A 25,989-nucleotide genomic window follows, 5' to 3' on the forward strand; every position below is an offset into this window, starting at 1 on the left:
ACTTACATGTTTCCAATGTGTAAGCATTCCTGTTTTATTAGTTTCAGGCTGAAAAAAGAGATCCTTAAAGAGCCTGTCTTCATATCCTTTCTGTATATAAATCCATTTTGTTTCACATTCACTAATAAATTTCTCCTGAGGTTTTTTACACAACAACACGGGGCTGAAGAAAAGGAAGGGGGAATTGTCATTTAGTTTTTTGCCATAAAGAAAAGAAAAAATGACTCATGAATTCACTTATACTTCTGAAAACATAGTAAATTTAATGTAATATTAGTTTCCATATTACTACTATATAAAACTACTTAGGCACTAAGATTTGCTCATCATCATTCATCAAGGGATGAATGAGTAGTGAGATATCTCTGGTGATATGAATCCATAAACAATTCTGCATTTATGTCTGGCTATATGTTTTATAATATAATGGCAAGGAGAACATGACTAAATTATCTACAGAAACGTAAGGTAGCCAGGATGAACTCTTGATTTTTCTGCTCCAGTGAAGAAGTAACTTTTTATATTCACCTAGAAAAATTACCTTAGAGCAGTACTATCCAATGTAATATAACATATGCCATAAGATAATTGTAAATTGTCAACTAGCCACACTAAAAGATGTAAAAGAAATAGATGAGATTAATTTTAATAGTTCCATTTAACCCAATATATCCAAAATATTATCTGTAAATGGCATCAACAAACTAATACCAAACTTAATTATAAAATACTAAATATGGGTCGCCTGGGTGGCTCAGTCAGTTAAGCATCTAATTCTTGATTTCAGCTCAGGTCATGATCCCGGGGTTGTGAGATCAAGCCCGTTGTTGGGCTGCATGTTGAGAGTGGAGACTGCTTAACAGAGGAGTCAGTAACATTCATTTGTGTGATGAAATAGTAAAGTCATTTGAATTAAAATGAGGAACCAAGTAGGAAGATTACAGTTGTCCTTGTTATTAACTAGCAGATCTAAAATAAAATTAATAAAAGAAAGCATTTTTTTCCACTTTTCAGATTTTTAAAGTTGGCTTCATCTATTCATTTCTTCATTCAAAATATTTTCATTGATGTTCTACAAATTAAAGTAAGTAAGATATAGTAAGAGATTAAACTTATAATGACTTCAATAAGAGAGAAGTTTACTTTTCTCCCATGATGACCAGTGTTAGCTGGCGGGGCAGCTTTGCTCTAAAAATCATTAAATCTTGCCTTACTATTTTCAGATACACTGTCAGCCATGCATATAACTGAGGCATTCCAGCCCTTGGGAATGGAAAAATGTGAAAACTAAGGGAACGTAATTATCATTTAAGCACTTCAAGCTTCAGTTGTACTTATTACTTTTGATCACTTAAAAATGTAACAAAAATATAGTCATATGAACACACATAGCTGCAAATAAAACAGGTTAATAAAATCTCTAGTGATCATCCAACTGCCAAAAGAAGAAAATAATAAGAAATGTTAAAAAAAAGTATTATTCTGAAAGTGACCAATATGTGTTCTGTGAAGAGAAGAAAGTTCCTAATTCCATGAAGCGTATATTCTTTTATAAGTAGAGATAGATAATACAGAACTAAAACACTAGAGACATGAATGAACTGCTTTTCATGTAGGCTAGATTGGGATAGTATTACTGAGAAAATACCATGAGAATCTCATGAAACAAACAAACAAAAATTCTAGCAAAGCAAACAGCAGGTACAAAAGGCCAGGCAGGAGTATACTCAAGAAGGTAAGAATATACTTGACATGCTTGGAAAACAGGGAGAGGTCACTGGGATGGACACTCATGGCTGAGTTTTGAGAAAAGTAGTAGCTTTGAATAGAATCATATTTGGGAGATAATTTCTAGAATACAGTTATCAGGAGTTCTTTGGATCCTTTCCCCAGTGAAACAACCATTTAAAATGTCTGTAAATTGTCCTAAGGGAATACAGCAAATAAAATTCTTTTTTTTAATGTTTTATTTATTTATGATAGTCACAGAGAGAGAGAGAGAGAGGTAGAGACACAGGCAGAGGGAGAAGCAGGCTCCATGCACCGGGAGCCTGACATGGGATTCGATCCCGGGTCTCCAGGATCGCGTCCTGGGTCAAAGTCAGGCGCCAAACCACTGCGCCACCCAGGGATCCCGGGAATACAGCAAATAAATAAGCATTTATTCAATAAAATATATTAAATCTCAGTAAGAATAGTGAGACACTGATGAATTTAAACAACTTACCCTCTCTTTTCTTTTCCCCTCCTCAACCCAAATTTAACCTAACAGAAGTTCCACTCGAAAAAGGCAAAGACAATAAAACACAGGATCCCTTCCCTGCTTGGTATCAGTTGAGGGCGACAGTATAGTTCCAAGAAATACCTTAGCCTGGATCCATGTTTTAGATAATCTATTTCAAGCAAGAATATCTGAGAGATCTTGGGTTCTCTCCCTCCTCTCAGAACCCACTTATGAGCCAGAAACTCCAGCCCAGGTGCAATAGGTAGAGATTACTATAACTCTCATGGCCCTTGGCCTCAACAAGTGATAAGCAATTAAAAACGTAGCTCTAGAAAAATAGAAAGCTAAATCGTAAACCATCTTGAGATTTACCAGAGAGAACATGGAGAAGAGATAGCTAAGAAGAGTCCTTCTGAGATCTGAACAAACTGCAAAAACTGGTCTCAAAGATTATTTTTGTAAGGAGCTCAATTCTAAAAGATCACACTATGGAGCAATTAATTTCCCAGTGAATGGTTGACAACAATAGAGTAGTCAGCTGGCAATTAGTGAAAACTAATAATAGTTGTGATATCAAAGGAGTTCAGAGCAACTTAATAGAGAAGTCAGAAAAAGAGAAACTCAAAGAGAATACTGTTAAATCACTATTATTCCAAGGGTGTCTGCACTTGGCTAAAGGTTTGCCCTCTAAGGAGCAATATCAGAATCTATTCAATACAGGGGAAATAAAGTTTAGTAAAATAGTCTATCCAACTTATTAAACAAATAAATAAATCCTGGTTAAGGATATTATATCAAGGGTGGTTACAATACACCATTTAAAATGTCCAATTTTCAGCCAAAAAATCATGAGACAAAGAAACACAAAGTATAAACAAAGAGTAGCCCTTTGAAATGGCCTTTGAAAGGGCATAAATCACAGATACAACAGATAAATACTCAAGGCAACTACTGCAAATACGTTTAAAGGAAATAAACCTCAAATAAATAAAGGTATAATGGCAGAGTCTTTTCAAATAAAGATTATCAATAAAGACATAGAAATCATAAAACAAAACTAAATGGAAATTCTTCAGTTGAAAAGTAACCAAAATAAAAATTTTGCCATAGTAGTTCAATAATACATTTGAATTGAAAGAAGAAAAAAAATCAGACAATTTGAAGAGATTGATAAAGATTATGCTTATAAACAGAAAATAATGAAGGCAAAAGTACAGATGCACAAAAAAATGTGGGGTCCAATTAAGTCAACCAACATATGAATCATGGGACTTACCAGAGCAGAGAGAAAGAAAAGAGAAAAAATATTAAAAGTGTTAAAACATTCTGCGATCTGATGAAAAATATTAATTTACACATCCAAGAGCTCAAAAAAAAAAAAAGCTTAAGTAGAATTAACACATAACACATCAAGACACATCATAGTAAAATAGTTGAAATCCAAAATCAAAGGGAAAAACCTGAAACAGTGGAAGAAAAAGCCTAGTCCTGCACAAGGGAACCAAGATAAGATGAACTGCAGACTTATTACAAGAAACAATGGAGGTCAGCGGGTAATAGTACAACATACTCAAAGTACTAAAAAAGAAGAGAAAATCTTTATATTCATCAAAACTATCTTTCAAAATGGAAAGTGAAAAGAGGTAACATCACTAAGATGATGACATATGTCATTCCTGACCTTGCTCTCCCACACAGGAAAAATTAAACACCATTTGTGGAAAAAACACCATTGAGAAAATCCTAGAATAAAGCTGAAGCACATCCCTCAAGGCACCACAGAAACCAAGACCTAATGCAGTAAAAGGTAAAAGGAATGTCACATATGGACAGCAACCCTCCTCCTTCAGGCCACTGCAGCACCACACTGAGAGGTGTCCCCCGAGCTTACAGCTCTTCCAGTGGGAAAAGAACCCAGGGGTGACATCCAGCTCCCACAGTGCTGTGGGTCATTTTGTGGAAGCTCATACTCTGGTCTCACTCTGTGGGGACTACAAGAGAATCTGCGATGCTCAACCACAGGGAATCTGACTGTAACAAAGCAGGATGGGACCAGCACCGGGATCTCAGTGGACTGAAGTCCTCCCTGCAAAGCCCGAGCAGTAGTCTCAGTGTTTCTGTTTATCTGTAGAATCTAATCAGTGGAAGAATGTGATCAAGGAATATGGAAGGCTGCAGGTCTCCCTGGTTCAGGTAGTCAAACAAGGAGATCTGCTGGCCCTGGAGCCTGGTAGGCCACTATCCAGGAGCTGAGTTATCACCCTATCCCTTTAGAGCATGGCTCCTAGCATCACCTGATAGGAAGGGGACACCAGCAATGCTCAAGCTGAGAGGTAGGTAGGCAGAGCTTATCACCCCCAAAGCAAACATAGCACTGGGTATAGAGGGTCCCTCTGCTTTGTCCAGTCAAGGGACTTAATTCATAGCTTTACCACTGTACTATAGCTTCTGGTCTCCCAATGGGGAAGCTTATTTAGGAAAATTTGGGAGTTACCTAAAGAGGTCTACCCACAGGAAAGCTGAGTCATAGTCCCATCTGCTGCCGAGCATGATCCCTGGCCCCCTTTGACAAGAAGGGCTGGTAAGAATAGCCAGAAGCTGCTGTGTAACGCAGCAAAAATGAGTGGCAGGTAGGTAGAGCTGATTCCCCAGGGGAAAGCCAAGGGTCCTATTCAGCCAGGGAACTTGAGGCATGGGGCAATTTGAGTCAAGGCCACAAACCATGAGCCTTACTAGCCTGGGAACTGCTTCTCCTACTGCACCTAGGCAAGGAAACTAATCTGTACTCATTGCTCAATGTTGGTGTCAGCCTGTCGAACCAGAGTCTTACCAGAGCACACAGGAAGCTCTGTAGCCCATCCAATAGCTATGCTCATAGTGGCACTTGAACAGAGAGTACAGTCCACAGCTCTCCCTGTCTGCAGAGCAAGACTGGTGGCCACACCAGACTAGAACATTCAGTCACAGAAATAATGAGATGTGCAGGCCTTGATTCCCGTCCTGCTGTCCTGCTAGGGTAAAGAAACTAAATCAAATCCCAACCATCTAATAAATCTAACCAGAGTCTAATCTAGGCAACCACAGAGCCCACACTACAATCACCTGGGCAAGCCAAGTGAGAAACCAAGCCAGCAGTCTTATCTAGCTCTTCTTAGCCAGGGGTACACCCTCAGAGCTTGAATAGCTGCCTCACCAGAATAGACTCTAACTGGGGAACAACCTGCCCAAGGATATTATCAGCAGACACAACTAGACACCCAAACTGAGCTGTCGGAGAAGCGTCTCTGTCAAAATGAACCTATAAAGTCTGGAAAAGGAGATTGTTTAACCAAATATGCAGATACCAATGTAAAGAATGAAAGATGACAAAAATCAAGTAAATATAACACCACCAATGGAAACTAATAAAGCTTCCAATAACTGGCCCTAAAGAAATAGAGATCTATGAAGTGTCAAACAAACAATGCAGCTGTTAAAGGGCCTGCAATGCACACTCACCCACCTGTGGCCTGGTGCAGAAGTAATCCTTTGAGAACCACCAAGACTTGGAGTGAAAGACTCATTTCCGAATTGTACAGCATTGGTCTAGGAAGCAGGAACTCTTGGATTACACTACAGAGTCAGAGGAGTGGGTGACATGTTCCTGCTGTCTCCATCTTGCGGAAGCTGGAGGGTACCATCTTTTTGTCCCCCCCCTCCTGTGAGTGCCCCCATTATGCTCCAGCTAATGGACACTTTCGTGCATGCTCTCCTTATGCCTTACCAAAGCCAGCAGGTGACGTCTTTTTTTCCCCCCTTTCTTTTTATTACCTTTTCTCCTTTCTTTTTATTATGTTTCTTTTCTTCTTTCTATTTCTTTCCTATTTTGCTGGATGACATCTTTGTATTCCCCTCTATGGCACTCCAGAATACCAGTATATCCCAGAGAAGAGCTTCTACACATATCTGGTGCCCCAGTTTTTATATCTAGTGACCTGGTTTTTATTGCTTCCCTTAATCACCTGGCTATGGAGACAAAGGCAGACTTTAGTTCTTGGGCCCCTTTGGACTATTACAATTGGAGAGAAAGTTCTTGGCAGACTAAAAATCCCAGGGCACTGAACAGATAGCACATTGAAACATACTGCCCTTCTCTCTGAGAGAGGCCATTTCCTCCCCCAAGAGATTTGGCCTGAGGGGCAAGTTTTTAGTTTGGCACATTTATAGGAACCTATGGAGGTGTTCTCAAAGAAATAAGGCCAATGGATATAATTGTTGCATTCTTCCTCTGCTTCAGTCCACGTAGCTAAATATCTTCTAATAACACATTTATGCCCAAATTTTTGCAGCTGCTAGCAGGGAACAGCTCCATATTGACGGGTTCTGGTAACAAGTAGAGCTTATACCTATGGGTCCCACAGGAATGTAACTAATGGAGAAAAAGTTCTTAAACAGCTACCATACCCAGGATATAGCACAGAGCAACAGATACAGGAGTTCAATCTTTCTGTTAAAGAGACCTATTAGCTTCAGGCTACAGCTTCTGCCTGAGAGGCAGGCTTCTATTTAAACATACATCTAAGGACTAACTGTAAACATTTCCTGAAATATTGGAGGATGGGCACTAATTTCATGCTTTCTCCCTCTACCATGCTCTCCTACAGCACTGGCATCTCTCAAAGAAAGCTCTTACCTGCTAGCATCCTGGTTTTTATGGCTGCTGTTCAGGGGATACTCCTTGATCACCAGGCTCTAGTGGCTGACGGTGGAGAGGGGTGGGAAAGGAGCTTGTGTTCCTGGGTCCCACAAGACTGTAACAATCAAAGACCATTCTTGGCAGACTACCACTCACAGGACACTAAATGGACAATAGACAGAAACACATCCCCAGACTTTCTATGAACGAGACCTACTTGCTAGTCCTGGAGTTGCAGACATAGGGGCAGACTACAGTTTTGGCACACGTGCACACACACACACACACACACACACACATCTAAATGTCATGGAAGTACTCTTAGGAAATATAGGCTGAGTTATGCCATCTTTGCATTCTTCCTCTGACTCACAGGTGTCTCCCAGAAAGGAACTTGTACACTCATCTGGAGGCAATATTATTGTCAATGCTACCCAAGGGACATATCCAGATCGCCTGTTTCAAGGGCCCAGCAGAGCTTATGATAGAAGTCCCATAGTACAGCATATTTTTGCACTCTAAAAGCTACTGTCTGAGGGTCTAGCTTCCAATCAGCCTGAATCTAGGTGCTGAATGAAATTCTCCCCTTTGGGACAGACTGGTCTTGGGACACACTCAATTACTAGGAGCTATTAAAAATAAAATAGATTCTTTGGACAATCATAAAGGTTTGAAAGACCATCAAGAGCTAGGACAATATTGGAAAGTATGATTAATCTCCCACACAAGATCATCCCTTCAAGAGTAGGAGAGGTAGCTATTTCATCTAATACATAGAAAGCAACACTGAGAGTCAAGCAAAAGGTAGAAACAGAGGAATACATTACAAAAGAAAGAATAAGAGAAAACATATGGGTGAGAGTAAGGGGAAGAAACTTTGATAAAATGGGGATAAGTAATTTACCTAACAGAGTTCAGAGAGTTTGTCACAAAGATGCTCATTAAACTCAAGAGAGAAATGATTAACACAATGACAGCTTCAACAAATAGAAAATATAAGAAAGTTCCAATCAGAAGAAATAAAGAACTACACTGAAAAATATACTAGAGAGATTCCATAACAGACTAGATGAAGCAGAAGAAAGAATCAATGAATCCAAACACAGGGTAGAGGAACTCATCCAATAAGAACAGCAAAAATAAAAAATAAAAAATAAAAAAAGTAGGGATCCCTGGGTGGCACAGCGGTTTGGTGCCTGCCTTTGGCCCAGGGCGCGATCCTAGAGACCCTGGATCGAATCCCACATCGGGCTCCTGGTGCATGGAGTCTGCTTTGTGTCTCTGCCTCTCTCTCTCTCTCTCTCTGACTATCATAAATAAATTAATTAATTAAAAATAAAAATAAAAATAAAAAAAGTAAATACAGACTGATGAATATATGGGACAATGTCAAACAAACTTTTGCATTACATAAATCTCACAGGAAGGGAAAAAGGAAGTGGTAAATGATTTTTGAAGACATAATGGTTAAAACTTCCCTAATCTGGAGAAAGAAACATATTTCCAGATCCAGGACTCACAAGAACTCCAACTAAGATAAAATCAGAGACCTCTACCAAGACACATATCATAATAAAACTGTCAAGGTTAAAAACAAGACATTTTAAAAGCAGTAAAAGAGAAGCAACTTGGCATGTACATAAGGGAATCCTCATAACACTATCAGCAGATTTTTCAGCAGAAACTTTACAAGCCAGAAGAGAGTGGCATGATATATTCAAAGTGCTAAAAGTATAAAATTCTTAACTGAAATACTCTACCCAACATATATCATCCAGAATTAAAAGAGAAACATATATCATTCAGAATTAAAGACAAATAGAGAATTTTCTAGAGAAACAAAGACTAAAAGAGTCTATCACCACTAAAGTTGCCTTACAAAAAATTCTTAAAGGTACTTCTATATGCTGAAAAGAAAGGATATTAATTAGCAACAACAAAACTACAACAAAAACATAAAAGGACAGCTCTCAGTTGTAAAGGTAAATGGGAAGTAAAGGTAGTAGATTAATCACTTATACAGCTACTATGGGTTAAAAGACAAAAGGGTAAAAATAAGGGTAACCATACTAATTATTTATGGAATGAACAAAATAAAAATGCAAAATGTGACAATAAAAACAAAGTGTTGGGGAGGATAAGAGTAAAATGTAGGATTTAAAATTCCTTGAAACTTAAATTATCAACTTAAATTATTTTAAGTTGTTATATTTAAGCCTCATGGTAACCACCAAGCAAATAACTAATGAGAAACAAATCTAAGCATATCACAAAACAAAGTCATCACACCAAAAAAGAAAAGAGCAAGAGAAGAAACAAAACTACAAAATAAAACAAAACAAAAAAAACCCTACCAAGACAATAAATAAATAAATTAATTAATAAATAAATAAAACAATTAACAAAATATCAGTAAGTACATGAGTATCAATAATTAATTTAAATGTGAATTATCCAAAAGACATAGAATAGCAGAACGGATTCTTTTGTAAGATTTATTCATTTATTTCAGAGAGACAGAGAGAGAGAGAGAAAAAGAGAGCAAGAGTAGGGGAGAGTAGCAGAGGGAGTGCTGAGCACAGAGCCTGACATGGGGCTTGACCTCAGAGCCCTAAGATCATGACCTGAGCCAAAACCAAGTCAGACACTTAACTGATTGAGCCACCCACGCAGCCTAAAAGAAGTGTTTTTTGTTTTTTGTTTTCTTTTTAAGATCAATCTATATGCTGCCTACAAGGGGCTCACTTCAGGTAATACAAGACTGAAAGTGAGGGCATGAAAAAATATACATTGCAAATGAAAACCAAAAGAAAGCTGAGGAAATTCTATTTCTCAAATGCACATAGAACATTCTCCAGAATAGATCATATATTAGGCCACAAAAAAGTCACAAGTCATATCAAGCATCTTTTCCAACCACAATGGCCTAAAATTAGAAATAAACTATAAGAAGAAAATTGGGAAATTCACAAATAGTAGGCACTAAACAATATGCTATTGAATAAACAATGAGTCAATGAAGAAATAAAAAAATAAAATAAAAAAATATCTGGAGACAAAATGAAATGGAAATATGATATACCAACACTTGTGGGATATAGCAAAAACAGTTCTAAGAAAGAAGTTCATAACAATAAATGCCTAAACATATATCCACGCTTGCCACTTTTATTCAACGTGGTATTGGAAGGCCAGAGCAATTAGGCAAGAAAAATACACAAAAGGTACTCTAACTGGAAAGGAGAAAGTAAAAACTGTCACTGTTTGTATATGGCATTATATTATTTATAGAAAATCCTAAAGACTCTGTCAAAAAAACTGTTTGCACTAACAAATGAATTCAGTAAAGTTAAAGATACAAGACCCACATATAAAAATCTGTTGTTTCTATACAATAATAACAAACTATCAGAAAGAGAAATTAAGATGACAATCCCATTTAAAATCATATAAAAATAATACCTAGGTGAGCTTAATCAAGAAGAGGAAAGACCTGTACACTAACACTATAAGACATTAATGAAAGAAATTGTAAAAGGCTCAAAGAAATGGATCTGTGCTCATGGAGTAGAAGAATTAATATTGTTAAAATGTCCGTACTACCCAAAGCAGTCTACATATTCAATTCAATCACTATCAAAACATCAATGGAAGAACTAGAAGAAATAATTCTAAAATTTGGGTGAAACGACAAAGGACCCTAAAAAAATCAAAGAAATCTTGACAAAGAACAAAGCTGGAGAATCATACAAATTGATGTTAAACTATATTATAGAGCTATAGTACTCAAAAGAGTATGTTATTGGCATTAAATAGACACATGGGTTGATGGAACAGAACAGAGATTCCAGAAATAAACTCCGCATATATGATCAGTTAACTTACGACAAAAGAGCCAAGAATATACAATGTGGAAAAGACAGTATCTTCAATAAATTCTGGGAATACTGAACAGCCACATGGAAAGAATGAAATTGGACCACTATTTTATACCATACATAAAATGGAGTAAAGACTTGAATATAACACCTGAAACTATAAAATTCCTAGAAGAAAACATAAATGGCAAGTTCCTTGATACTAAGTCTTGGTTTATAATATGCTAATGGTGTTGCTGAATTCATTTACAACTCCAATTTAAAAGATAAAAAAATAGTAAAAGTAACAATAGCTGCAAAATTATTAGTTGCACAATAAAAAATACAAACATTTTAACATCAATTATCTAAACATGAGGAGAAGAAGTAAAATATAAAGCTTAAGAGCATAGTGAGGTTAACTTGTTATTAGTTTAAAACAAGATATTATAATTTTAAGATATTTTATATATGCTTCCTAGTAACCACAAGGGAAATACCTGTAGTAGCTACTGTAGAGAACATGATGAAATCAGATCATACTGATGTGTAAAGACATCAAAATGCAAAACAAAAGAAAGTAGCCAACAAGGAACAAGGGATTTATAAAACCAGAAAACATCAAAATGGCAATAGTAAGTAATAATCACTTTAGCATAACTGGATTAACTCTTCATCCCAGTGTCCTGGGATGGGCTCCCCGGCAGGGAGCCTGCTTCTCACTCTGCCTGTGTCTCTGCCTCTTTGTCTGTTTTTCTCATGAATAAATAAAATCTTAAAAAAAAAATCCAACAACATGCTGCAAACAGGAGACTCACTTTGGCCTTAAAGACAAACAACTTGAGAGCAAACGGATGAGAAGATATTTCAAGCAAATGGGAACGATAACAAAAAAGGGTAGCTATACCTATATCAGACAAGATAGTCTTTAAACTTAAAATGGTATGAAACGACAAAGAAGGTCATTGTATAATGATAAAGAAATCAATACAACAAAAAGATATATCAATTGTAAGTACTGCCCCAAAGTGGAGCACCTAAATACATAAAGCAAAAAATAACAGAGTTAAAAGAAAAGATAAACAGCAATACAGTAATAGTTGGGAGCTTTAATGCTCCACTCTCAACAATGGATAGATATATCAATTCAAATAAAGAATCAGTAAGGAAGCAGTGGATTTGAATGTTAGAGACCAAATAGACTTAACAGACAAATACAAAATGTTCTATTTGACAACAGTAGAATACACATTCTTCTCTTGTGCACATAAAAGATTTTCTAGGCTAGATCATATGTTACGCTACAGAATAAATCTTAGTAGTTGAAGAAAATTGAAATTATAACAAGTAACTCCTTTGATCACAATGGTGTAACTAAAAATCAGTAACAAAAGGACAACTAGAAAATTCATAAGTATATGGAAATTAATAACACTCTCCCAAACAACCAATGTTCCAAGGAAAAAGTTAAAAGGAAAATTTTAAAAAGTATTTTAAGATAAATCAAAATGGAAACACAACATAGCAAAAATTATGGGATGCAGCAAAAGCAGTATTAAGAGGGTAGTGCATAGCAATAAATGCCTACATTAAGAAGCAAAGAAACATCTCTAATAAATTACTTCTTTATCTTAAGGAACTACCAAAAAAAAGAGCAAACTGAGCACACAGTTAGCAGAAGGGTAAAAATAATAAACATCAGAGCAGAAATAAATGAAATAGAGAACAGGAAAACAATAGAAAAGATAACCAAACTTAGAGTTTTTTTTTGAAAAGATAAATAAAATTGACGATTTTTTACTTAGAAAAACCATGTGATAGAGAAGACCCAAATCAACAAAATTATAACTGTAAAAAAGGATATTACAATTAATACCACAGAAATACTAAAAGGATCATAAAAGATTACTAAGAACAACTATCTGCCAACTAAGTGGACAACCTGGAAGAAATGGAGAAAAGTTTAGAAATCTACAAACTACCAAGACTGAATCAGGAACATACAGAAAGTCTGAATAGGCCAATTACTAATAACAAGATACAGTCAGTATCAAAAAATCTCCTAAGGAGGAAAAGACCACGATCAAATGTCAACCCAGGTGGATTTCATCAAACATTTAAAGAAGAATCAACACCAGTTCTTCTCAAACCAGATACGAACTTGAATCCATAGGGAAAAAATGAAGATAACAAGAAATGTGATAAATAGGACTATTAATATAACAAATTCAATGAATATATATGTGACGTTCTTTCTTCACTTAGTTCCTTTAAAGTGCAAGACATATTATAAAGGGATGATTGTAATAATGTACTGTTGGGTTTGTAACATACAAAAATGTATAATAGCATGAAAAGGAGGAAAAGAAAATACATCCATAGAAGTAACATTTTATATCTCACTGGACAAGTCTGCATATATAAGAAGTAAATAAATTAAGGTATATATTTTAAGTCCTGGGGTGGGGGGGAGCAATAACTAAATATATACAATTAAAACATCATTAAAGGAATGGGAAAAGAAGCAATAACTAAATGTATACAATTAAAACATCATTAAAGGGAATGTAAATGTTACACTATAAAATATTCACTTAATGCAAAAAAAGTAGTAACAGGGTGAAGAACAAAATGATATGAGATATATTCATGAACACTTAATATTTAGGTTTATTTCAAATCATCTTATGTTGGTATTTTTTTTTGTTCTTGATAGTTTAGATTATTATATATATATATATGCTTATTTTATATATAATTTTCATTTTCAATACAGTCTCTTTTGTAAAACTACTCATGGCACAGCACAGTATGATCAGCAGGAGAAGCCACAGCTCCCAGCTTCTCCCAGACAAAGGACAGAGTCAGTTCACATGTCCAGTGCTCTCAACTTTTCAGATAGGACTCTCCAGAGGACTGGCTTCTGTTTTGCCTGTCTAGGAGTCGAGCCACTTGGAGGAGAATGGAGACAGTGGCTTGGGCTGGTAAACCATCATTTCATCTCCCTGGCTCAGTACAGAGAAAGCAGAGGGAAACCAGAGCTGCCTAACACTGCCACAGTTTTTCTTGGGGTCGCCCAAACAACTGGCTTCTGACTTGCCTATATTCAAGTGCTGACAAGACTTGGCATAACATTGCTGCCTGCGGAATGTGAGAACAGAGACAAAGGTCTGGGCTGGCAGTCACCATATATCCCATCCCAGTTCTACACAAAGCAAGTAAACAAAATTTCTACTCTCAGCTTCTTTTTGGAGTGGGAAAGAGTTGGACATCTGATCATACAACTTGTCTATGGCTGAGGAACTGACTTAAGTTGCATTTGTATACTAATGGGACCTGACACATCCTAGACACCTAGGGAGAACACAGAAAGCAGGCTAATTATTTTGAAGGTTTGAGAGGCCACCAGAAACTCTGGCAGGCTGACTGGTGGGGGTATTCTCCTGTATGAAGCTTCTCCATAGTAACTGGGAGATGTACCTGTTGTGTCAAAGGTGCAGAAAGCAACACAGAGTCAAGGAAAATGAAGAATCAGGTAAAGATGCTTCAAACAAAGGAACAAGATGTATCTTCAGAAACTGACCTTAATGAAAAGAATTACCTGATGCAGAATTCAGGATAAATGTCATAAAGATGTTCACCGAGAGCAAAAGAACAATGCTGGAGCAGAATGAGAATTTCAACATAAAAGTAGGAGGGAAAAGGAAATAAAACAGCAAACAAAAATCATGGAGCTCAAGAACACAAACACTAAACAAAAAAAAATTCACTAGAGTGGTTAAAAAATAGACCACATTCAGCAAAAGACAAGATCAGCAAACTCAAAGACAACTCATTGAACGTAATTTAGTAAGAGAAACAACAACAACAAAAAGAATGAAAAAGGGTGAAGAAAGATTCAGGGACTCAAGGAATACCAAAATACAGACTAAAATATGCATTATAGAGGTCCCAGAAAGAGAAGAGAGAGAAAACAGATCAGAAAGTGTGTTCAGGGGATCCCTGGGTGGCGCAGCGGTTTGGCGCCTGCCTTTGGCCCAGGGCCCGATCCTGGAGACCCGGGATCGAATCCCACATCAGGCTCCTGGTGCATGGAGCCTGCTTCTCCCTCTGCCTATGTCTCTGCCTCTCTCTCTCTCTCTCTCTCTCTCTCTCTCTCTCTGACTATCATAAATAAATAAAAATTAAAAAAAAATAAAAAAAAAGAAAGTGTGTTCAAAGAAATAATGGCTGAACACTTTCTAAATCTAGGGAAGAAAATGAGTATCTGAAACCAAGAAACCTAATTAGAATCGAAGTAAAACTATCCCTCTTCTCAGATAATATGATCTTAAAGACACATCTTAAAGACTCTTACAACAAAAATTTAGAATAAACACATTCAGTAAAGTTGCAAAACACAAAATCAACATACAAAAAATCAATGTTTTCATACACTAATGACAAACTATCTGAAAATGAAATTGCAACACAACCCCATTTACAATTACAACAAAAAGTAAAATCCAGAAATAAGCTTAATGGAGGAGGTGAAATACTTGTATATCAAAAACTTAAAACATGGATGAAAGACAAATACTGTACGATTTCACTAATATGTAGAATTTACGAAACAAAACAAGCAAAGGGAGAACAAAAGAGAGAGACCAAGCAAGAAATAGACTCTTAAGTATAGAAAACAATTTGATGGGTTACCAGAGGGGAGGTGGGTGGGGAGGTAGGTTAAATAGTTAATGGGGAGTATACTTGTGATGAGCACTGGATGTCAAATGGAAGTATTGAATCACTATGTTATACACCTGAAACTAATATTACATTGCACATTAACTAGAATTTAAAAGAAATAAAATGATAAGTAAAAAAAAAAAGAAACACTGAAAGAAATTAAAGAAGACACAAATGGAGAGCCAACTTGTGTTTATAGGCTGTAAGATTAATATCAAAATGCCCACACTATCCAAAGCATGCTTATAGGTTCAATACAGTCCTTATCCATGCACCAATGGATTTTTTTACAGAAATACACACACACACACACAAAAAAAAAAACCCCACTATATGGAACCATAAAAGACCACAAATCACAAACAGCCACATCAATCTTGAAAAAGAATAACAGAAATACACTATAAAGTTATAGCCATCAAAATAGTATAGTACTTGAGTATGACTGACAAAAAGAACAACAGAACACTACAGAGAGACTAGAAGCAAACCTACATGTACACAGTCAATTAATCTTTGACAAGGATTCTAAGAATACACAAAGGGGAAAGAACAGTTTCTTCAAAAAATGGTGTTGGGAAAAGTGAATATCTGCATGTGAAAGGATGAAATTGGAATCTTATGCCACACAATATATAAAAAATCAACTCAAAGTGTTTTAAAGATTTCAATGTGAGACCTGAAAACGTAAAATTACTAAAAGAAAATATAGGAAAAACTTTCATGACATTAGTCCTGCCAATGATTTCATGTATATGAGACCAAAAGCACAGGAAACAGAAGCAAAAAATAGACAAATGGGAATACATTAAAATAAAAAGCTTCTGCACAACAAAGGAAACAGCTAAGTGAGTGAAAAGGCAACCTCCTGAATGGAAAAAATGTTTGTGAAACATCTCTCTGATAAGGAGTTAATTTCCAAAATATATGAGGAACTCCTATAACTCAATACTAAACCACAAAAAGCAGAATAACAACAACAGCAAAAACTAACAACCATTTATTAAAAATGGGCTAAGGACTGGAACAGAGATTTCCCAAAGAAGACATACAAATGGCCAATAGGTTTATGAAAAATTTCTCAACATCTCTAAGGATCAGGTAAATGCAAATAAAAACCACAATGAAATAGCTATTATTAAGCAAAGCAAAACAAAAATGAAAACCAGTAGGGGCAAGTGGCATAACTGAAATCCTGCACACCATTGATGGGAATACAAAAATAGTGCAGCAGCCACCTCAGAAAACGGTATGGAAGTTTGTTTTTTTTTTTTAAATGAAAAATAGATCTACCAGAGGATCCAGCAATCTCATGTCTGAGTATCGAAAAGAACTGAAATCAGGACCTCAAAAGGAACTTCAGAAGTATCACTCCCATATTCACTGTGGCACTACTGAAATCAGCCAAGGTATGGAAACAAATGTCCACTGACAGATGAATGGATGAATAAAATGTTGATATACCACTCACAAAAAATATCAATTGGCCATTTAAAAACAAATTCTGAGGAGGGGCAAGACGGCGGAGGAGTAGGGTCCCCCAAAAACACCTGTCCCCAACAAATTACCTAGATAACTTTCAATCATCCTGAAAAATCTACGAATTCAGGCTGAGATTTAAAGAGAGACCTCTGGAATGCTACAGTGAGAAAGTCCGCCTTCTATCAAGTAGAACGGGGAAAGAGAAATAAAGAACAAAAGGCCTCCGAGGGGGAGGGGCCCGCGAGGAGCCGTGCTGAGGCCGGGCGATTGTCCCCAGGACAGGAAGCCCCGTCCCGGAGGACAGAGCTGCACAACCTTCCCGGGCGGGCTGGAAAGGCTCGCAGGGAGTTGGAGCAGTGACTTAGAGGCGGGTATGCCCTCTGGCTCCGGGGACACTATCAGACCACCTCGCCCCGGGAGAGTGCGCCGAGCCTCCCTAAGGCTGCAGCGCGCACGCGGACCGAGCCGAGCAGCTCGAGGGGCTCGGGAAGGGCTCGCGCGGAGGGGGGCTGCGGGGCGGGAGCGCGTATCCACCAGCGCAGCCCCGGAGCACAGGCGCCGGGACACAGCCCAGATCCGCCCTCCCCGGGACAGGCAGGCCGGAGGGCCCAGACAGCGAGGACGCCTCCTGCCCCGACTTAGCAATCAAGCGGCCCGCCCCGGAGCCTCCAGGCCCTGCGGACGGAGAACCAGAGCCCCCGATCCCCGTAGTTCCTCCGGAGCTGAATCCATTCTTCAAGAGTTGCCATAGCAACTGCCAGCTGATCCTCCTGGTTCCTCACGGTAAAACAACCCCCGCTACCCTCAGCAGGCAGCCAAGAGCGCCCCCCCAAGTGCAAACACCTGAAAATCAGCACAGCACCCCTCCCCCAGAAGACCAGCGAACGGACCAGTTCACAGGGGAAGTCAAGACTGAAACTCTAGCAGAAATACTCCCCGTGTTTTTTTATTTTCTTTTCTTTTTTCTTTCTTTTTGATTTCTGATTGCTTCCCCCCACCCCCTTTTTTTCCACCTTTCTTCTTTTTCCTTCCTTTTTCTTCTCTCTGCCTTTTTCTTTTCTTTTTCTTTTTCTTTTTCCTCTTCTTTCTCTCTCTCTTCTCTCATTCTCCCAATACAACTTGTTTTTTGGCCACTCCGCCAGAGCAAAATGACTAAAGGAAAACCTCACCCTCAAAAGAAAGAATCAGAAACGCCCTCGCTCCCACAGAGCTACAAAATCTGGATACAATTCAATGTCAGAAGCAATTCAGAACACCATTATACAGCTACTGGCTCTAGAAAAAAGCATTAAGGACACACGAGACTTTCATGACTGCAGAATTTAGATCCAATCGAGTCAGAAATAAAAATCAACTGAGAGAAGCAATCCAAACTAGAAGTCCAAACGACAGGTTAACGAGGTGGAAGAACGAGTGAGTGACATAGGAAACAAGTTAATGTCAAAGAGGGAAACTGAGGAAAAAAGAGATAAACAATTAAAGAACCATGAAGACAGATTAGGCAAATAAATGACACTCTAAGGAAGAAAAATCTACGTTTAATTGGGTCCCCAGCGCCGAAAGGAACAGAGGGCCAATATGTATATGAACAAATCCTAGCAAAACTTTCACCAAATCTGGGAAGGGAAACATCATTCAGATCCAGGAAATAGAGAATCCCCCTAAAATCATTAAAAACCGTTCAACACCTCGACATCTAATAGTGAAGGCTTGCAAAATCCAACGATAAAGAGAAATCCTAAAGCAGCAAGAGACAAGAAGTCCCTGACTTTCCATGGGAAGGAATATTTGGTAACAGCAGACCTCTCCACAGAGACTGCAGGCCAGAAGGCTGGCAGGATATATTCAGGGTCCTAAATAGAAGACATGCAACCAAGAATACTTTATCCAGCAAGGCTCTCTTCAAAATAAGGAGAAATAAAGATCTTCCAAACAGGCAGGAACTGAAAGAATAGTGACCTCCAAAATACTCTGCAAGAAATATTAAGGGGACTCTTAAAACTCCCCTTTAAGAAGAAGTTCAGTGGAACCAATCCAAAAAAACAGGACTAAATAGATACATGTGACACTAAAACTCATATCTGTCCAATAGTAACTCTGAACGTGAAACGGCTTAATACCCCCCCATTCAAAAGGCTCAGGGTTACTGACTGGATAAAAAGCAGGACCCTCTTATTTGCAGTCTACAAAGACACATTTTAGACAGAAGGACACCTACAACCTGAAAAATAAAAGGTTGGAGAACCATTACCATTCAAATGTTCTCAAAAGAAAGCAGGGTTAGACCATCCTATATCAGAATAAACTAAAATTCACGTCCGAAGACGTAGTGAGAGACGAAGAGCGGACACTATATCTACTTAAAGGATCTACTCAACAAGAGACTTAACAATCCTCATATTTATGCCCGAATGTGGAGCTGCCAATCTTAAAGAATATTAACCAAAGTAAAGAAATAATTAGATAATAAAACACTTATACTCTGTGACTTCAATCTAGCTCTCCTCTACCCTTATAGTTCTTCTAAACACAAACATCTCCAAAGAATAAGAGCTTTAATTGAATACACTGGACAGATAGAATTCACAAGATATCACAGAACTTTACATCCAAACTCAACTGAATACACATTCTTCTCAAGTGCACATGGAACTTTTTCCCAGAATAGACCACAACTGGGTCACAATCGTGTCTGAACCGATACCAAAAGATTGGGATCGTCCCCTGCATATCTCAGACCATAACGCCTTGAAATTAGAACCATCACAAGAAAAGTTTGAAGGAACTCAAACACTTGGAGGTAAGGACCATCCAGCTAAAAGATAAAAAGGGTCAACCAGGAAATTAAGAAGAATTAAAAATTCATGGAAACTAATGCGAAGAAGATACAACTGTTTCAAAATCTTGGGATGCAGCAAAAGCAGTCCTGAGGGGAAATACATCCGCAATACAAGCACCCTTCAAAAACTGAAAAACTCAAATACAAAAGCTAACCTTACACATAAACGGAGCTAGAGAAGATAGCAGCAAATCGAACCCGACGCCCAGTAACAGAAGAAGAGATTAATTAAAATTCAAGCTAGAACTCAACGAAATTAGAACATAAGAACTGTGAACAGATCAATAAGAACCAGGGAGTTGGTTCTTTAAGAATTAATAAATAGATAAACCAATTAGCCAACCTTATTAAAAAGAAGAGAGAGACTGACTCAATTATAAATCATGAATGAGAATGAGAGATCAACTACCAACACCAATGAAATATACAAAACGATTTTTAAAAACATGAACACACTACTCCAATAAATTAGGCATCTAGAAGAAATGGACGCATTCGCTGAAACCACAAACTACCAAAAACTGAGCAGGAAGAAAATAAAAACCTGAACAGGCCAATAACCAGAGGAGGAAATAGAAGCATTCATCAAAAACCTCCCAAACTCAAGAATCCATGGGCCAGAAGGCTTTCCCAGGGGAATTCCTATCAAACTTAAAGAAGAAATCAACCTATTCTACAAATCCTGTTTGAAAGATCGAAAGAAGATGGAAGTACTTCCAAACTCGATTCTATGAGGGCCAGCATCACCTTAATTCCAAAACCAAGAACAAAGACCCCCACCAAAAAGGAGAATTACAGAACCAAAACCCTGATGAACATGACTGCAAAAATTCTCAACACAGATACAAGCCAATAGGATCCAACACCACCTTAAGAAATTATCACCATGACCAAGGTAGGATTTATCCCCGGGATGCAAGGCTGGTTTCAACACAACGAAAAACAATCACTGTGATTCTCATAATCAGCAAGATAAACCAAGAACTCATATGAATCCTCTCTAATTATGCAGAGAAAGCATTTGGAACAAAATACAGCATCATTCCTATCAAAACTCATCAGAGTGTAGGGATGAGGTAACTTTCCCGATATCTTAAAAGCCATCTACGAAATAGCCCCACAGCAAATATCATTCTCAATGGGGACAAGTCACTGGGGGCCTTTCCCCTAAGATCAGAACCAGACAGGGATGTCCACTCTCACCACTGCTATCAACATAGGATTGAAGTCCTAGCCTCACAATCAGACAACGAAAGAAAGACATAAAGGCATCAAATTGGCAAAGAAGAAGTCAAACTCTCTCCCTCTTCGCCGATACATATACTCTACATAAAAACCCAAAAGCCTCCACCCCAAGATTGCTAGAACTTCAACAGCAATTTGGCAGCGTGGCAGGAAACAAAATCATCCAAAATCATGGCATTCCTATACACTAACATGAGACTGAAGAAAGAGAAGTTAAGATTCAATCCCATGTTACAATTGTACCCAAAAGCATAAGATACCTAGAATAAACCTCACCTAAGAGGTAAAGGATCTATACCCTAAAAACTATAGAACACTTCTGAAGAAATTGAGTGAAGACACAAAGAGATGGAAAAATTTCCAGGCTCATGATTGGCAGAATTAATATTGTGAAAATGTCAATGCTACCCAGGGCATTTACACGTTCAATGCATCCCTATCAAAATACCATGGGACTTTTTCAGAGACTTAGAAACAAATTATTTTAAGATTTGTGTGAATCAGAAAAGACCCCGAATAGCCAGGGACTTTTAAAAAAAAAACCATAAGCTGGGGCATCACAATGCAAATTTTCAGGTGAACTGACAAACCTGTGGTCATCAGACAGGGTGTACTGGCACAAAAACAGACACAAAGACCAATGGGAACAATAAGAGAATCCAGAAATGGACCCTGAACTTTATGGTCAACTATATTCCACAAGGAGGAAAAGACGATCCACTGAAGAAATACAGTCACTTCAATAAATTGTGCTGGAAAATTGGTCATCCAAATGCAGAAAATGAAACTAACCACTCTCTTGCACCATACACAAAGATAAACTCAAAATGGATGCAAGATTTAAATGTGAACAAGACACCATCCAAAATCCTAGAGGATGAACACAGCACACCCATTTGAACTGGCCACAGTAACTCTTGCAAGATAACATCCACGCAAACAAAAGAAACAAAAGCAAAGAATGAACTATTGGACTTCATCAAATAAGAAGCTTTTTGCACAGCAAAAGGATACATCAACAAACGCAAAGACAACCTACAGAATGGGAGAAGATATTTGCAAATAATATATCAATAAATGGCTAGTTATCCAAATCTATAAAGAACTCTATTAAACTCCAACACCAAAGAAACAAACAATCAATCATTAAATGGGCAAAAGAAATGAAGAGAAAACTCACAGAGGAAGGACATAGACATGCCAACATGCACATGAGAAAATGCTCCCTGCATCACTTTGGCCATCAGGGAAATACAAAACAAAACCTCCAAAACATCAAATGAGATACCACCTCACACCAGTGGAAAAGGGGAAAATAAACAAGGCAGAAACAACAAATGTTGGAGAGGATGCGGAGAAAGGGAACCCTCCTGCACTGTTGGTGGGAATGTGATCTTGTCAGCCACTCTGGGAAAACTGTGTGGAGGTCTCAAAGAATTAAAAAATAGACCTGACCCCTACGACCCAAGAAATTGCACCTGTTAGGGGATTTACCCCGAAGATTCAGATCAAATGAAACGCCCGGGCCCCGCACCCCGAATTTCTAGCAGCCATGCCAAAATAGCCAAAACGTGGAAGGAAGCCTCGGGCCATCGAAAGATGAATGATAAAGAAGATGTGGTTTATGTATACAATGGAATATACTCAGCCATTAGAAACAACAAATACCCACCATTTGCTTCACGTGGAATGAACTGGAGGTAATTATGCTGAGTGAAGTTATCAATCGGAGAAGCGACAAACATGTATTTCTCACTTATTTGGGGAATATGAATAATAGTGATAGGAATATAAGGGAAGGGATAAGATGTGTGGGAGATATCAGAAAGGACACAAAAGAACAATAAAGACTTCTAACTCTGGAAATGAACAGTGTTGGAAGGGGAGGAGGGCGGGGTGGGGTGAATGGGTGACGGACGGAGGGGGACACTTGACGGGATGAGCCCTGGTGTTATTCTGTATGTTTGGTAAATTGAACTCCAATAAAAATTAATTTATAAAAAAAAAAAAAGAAAAGCAGAGCCAAGACCAGAGAAAAAAAAAATGAAAATAAAAAATAAAAAAAAATAAAAAAAAACAAATTCTCAAGATACAACAACATGGATGAGCCTTGACATTATGTTAAGTAAATACATCAGTCACAGAAAGACAAATACTGCATGATATCACCTATATGGTTCATCCTGCCCTCTTATAATCAGAAAAGTAGGATCATATATTAGAGAATACTATAATGGCTCAAAATTGAAGACTAGAAATAAACCATATTAATATAAGGGTCCACAAATAGTTTCTAAGGTGAAGACATATATTCACAAGATCAAATGCTCCTCCCCACTGAACAAAGGGCCAGCTAGTAACTTTCAGCCATTTTAGAAAAAAACTGAGATTTCTCTGTGGGGTTAAATAACAACATAAGTTGTTGAGTTAATTATTAATTTTCTTCAACATACAAGCATTATTAATAAAATTATAGAATGATTATTTAAAAGTTGAGTTTTATTTATCAAAGTTTGCTATTAATTATCTGGGTTCAAAAGAAAAATATTGGGAAGTAAGCATTAAAATTCAGAGGCACTGTTGATCACAGTAATTTTTCCATGATAAAGAACATACATACTTTTAGAATGCTATCAAAAGAAATGAAGAGCAATGATAATACCAACTACCTAAGTAATTGTAAAACAAAGTAAAAATGCATTTTCTTCTCTTTTCTTCTTAAAGATGTTTCTGTGCATACAGAATAAATACAATACACAATATAATATATAAATACACAATACACAATACATAAAAATAATATATCCATATATAAATATATAAAGTGAAAAGCACAAAGAAGGGGAAAAACATGGGAGCTATATTAATGCAAGAAAGCTTCCATTTTAAGAAACATGGAGAATAAAAGAGTGAAGTAAACCCACAACAGGCAGACTGAAAAGAAATAAAGATTAGAGAGGAAATCAGTGATATGGAAAATCAGAAAAACAATACAGAAATCAATTAAACTAATACTCGAGCCTTTGTAGATACCAGGAAAAAAAAAAAGAGGCAAACATTTGGCTAGGCTAAGAAAAAAGAGAAGTCCTAAATTACTAAAATAAAAAAGGATCTATATATTTAGTGACCTTACAGAAATTAAAAGTATCATAAAATAATGAATACTAGGAATGGCATTACACTAAAAATTAGACAATTTAGATGAAATGGAAAGATTCTCCAAAAGACACAAATTACCAAAACTAATCTAAAAATAAATAGAAAATTTGGGATCTCTGGGTGGCGCAGCAGTTTGGCGCCTGCCTTTGGCCCAGGGCGCGATCCTGGAGACCCGTGATCGAATCCCACATCGAGCTCCCGGTGCATGGAGTCTGCTTCTCCCTCCGCCTGTGTCTCTGCCTCTCTGTCTCTCTCTGTCTCTCTCTCTCTCTCTGTCTCTTTCTCTGTGACTATCATAAATAAATAAAAATTAAAAAAAATTTAAAAAAAGAAAATCTAAATAGAACCCTAGCAAGCAAAAACAAACAAAACAAACAAACAAAAAAAACCTTGAAAACAAACCACCACCACCCCAAATAAAAAGCAAACTAAATTTGTCATTTAAAATATTTCCATGGGGATCCCTGGGTGGCGCAGCGGTTTGGCGCCTGCCTTTGGCCCAGGGCGCGATCCTGGAGACCCAGGATCGAATCCCACGTCGGGCTCCCGGTGCATGGAGCCTGCTTCTCCCTCTGCCTGTGTCTCTGCCTTTCTCTCTCTCACTGTGTGCCTATCATAAATAAATAAAAATTAAAAAAAAAAAAAGAAATTATAAAAAAAAAATAAAATAAAATAAAATATTTCCATGAAGGAAAGCCCAGACCAAGATGGCTCGGCTTCATGGGTGGATCCTACCAAACATTTAAAGAAGAAATAAAATCCTTCACAAACTCTATTAAAAAAAAATGGAGAGGGAACACTTCCCCCTATATTTTATAATTCTAAAAAGTTTGGCCAGCATGCCAGATGGCAGCTTTTTTTTTTTTTTAAGGAATGTAAAATTCTTTGTAATCTGGAGGTTTCCATGGTGAAGGCATTTCCTTTAACGGAATTATCCTAGAAGGAAGAAAGATCACGTCTTAAAACTGTAAGATCTAGCTCCCTTGCCAACTAAGTGTGTTATTGGAATGATAGTGATTTTAATAGAAAATAGTAAACCATGGAATCATAGGAATCAATAATTCTAAGAACATCTGTAGAGTGCTGACTCTACTTAGCAGTAGCTGAGCTCCTAACAGGTGCGCTCTCAGTCCATCCTCACAACTGCCCCTACTTTGTGAGCTTCAAAGGAGAGTCAACTCACCCAAAGGCCGCGGGCTGGGGCCTGAGCACACAGGTCTCCCTACACCTAGGTCGCAGTACTTTTGCTTTCAATGAGGGGTTTATTAGCACCTCAGTAGGCATCTTCCCCATTTTGACACTCTATGGGGCAATGTATCAGCAATTTCAAGAATAAAGAATTGCATAGGCATCTGAAAAGAATAAATAGCTAATTCAAAATGGATCAGAAATTATAAAAATCCCTCAGGATTTTTGGTTATGTGGTTGGCATTATTTCTTATTTTGAGGATTAGCGAGTTCTATCTAGCTTCTCACTCACCAGTCACAATTTTCGTTTTTACTTTGATTATTTTAGTCTTTTTCTATAGAGACATGCTGGAAAGAGTGTTATTGGTCATTATTTTCTTAGCTTTAAGTACAAAGTTCCCTTATCCTTTTTTCTTTTGTTCTCTTCTCTTCACCAACATTCAGCAGAAGCTAAGGCTGAAGTTGAGAAAACCACGTTAGTTCATTTTCATACTGCAACAGTATGAAACAGAAAAGGAAACTTTTATTTTTTAAAAGATTTTATTTATTTATTCATGAGAGACACACAGAGAGAGGCAGAGACACAGGCAGAGAG

General features: G+C 37.5%; 1 protein-coding gene across 1 annotated transcript in view; it reads right to left on the minus strand.

Annotated features, from left to right (window-relative positions):
- LRRIQ3 (leucine rich repeats and IQ motif containing 3) overlaps nucleotides 1-25,989 on the minus strand; it is a 188,941-nt gene that overhangs the window by 78,667 nt on the left and 84,285 nt on the right. The window contains exon 5 of the mRNA XM_055341019.1: nucleotides 7-163. Coding sequence (XP_055196994.1) covers nucleotides 7-163 — 157 coding nt within the window. The remainder of the gene's footprint in view (nucleotides 1-6; nucleotides 164-25,989) is intronic.

Source organism: Nyctereutes procyonoides, unplaced genomic scaffold (genome assembly GCF_905146905.1).
Source record: "Nyctereutes procyonoides isolate TBG_1078 unplaced genomic scaffold, NYPRO_anot_genome, whole genome shotgun sequence".
Classification (NCBI taxonomy): domain Eukaryota; kingdom Metazoa; phylum Chordata; class Mammalia; order Carnivora; family Canidae; genus Nyctereutes; species Nyctereutes procyonoides.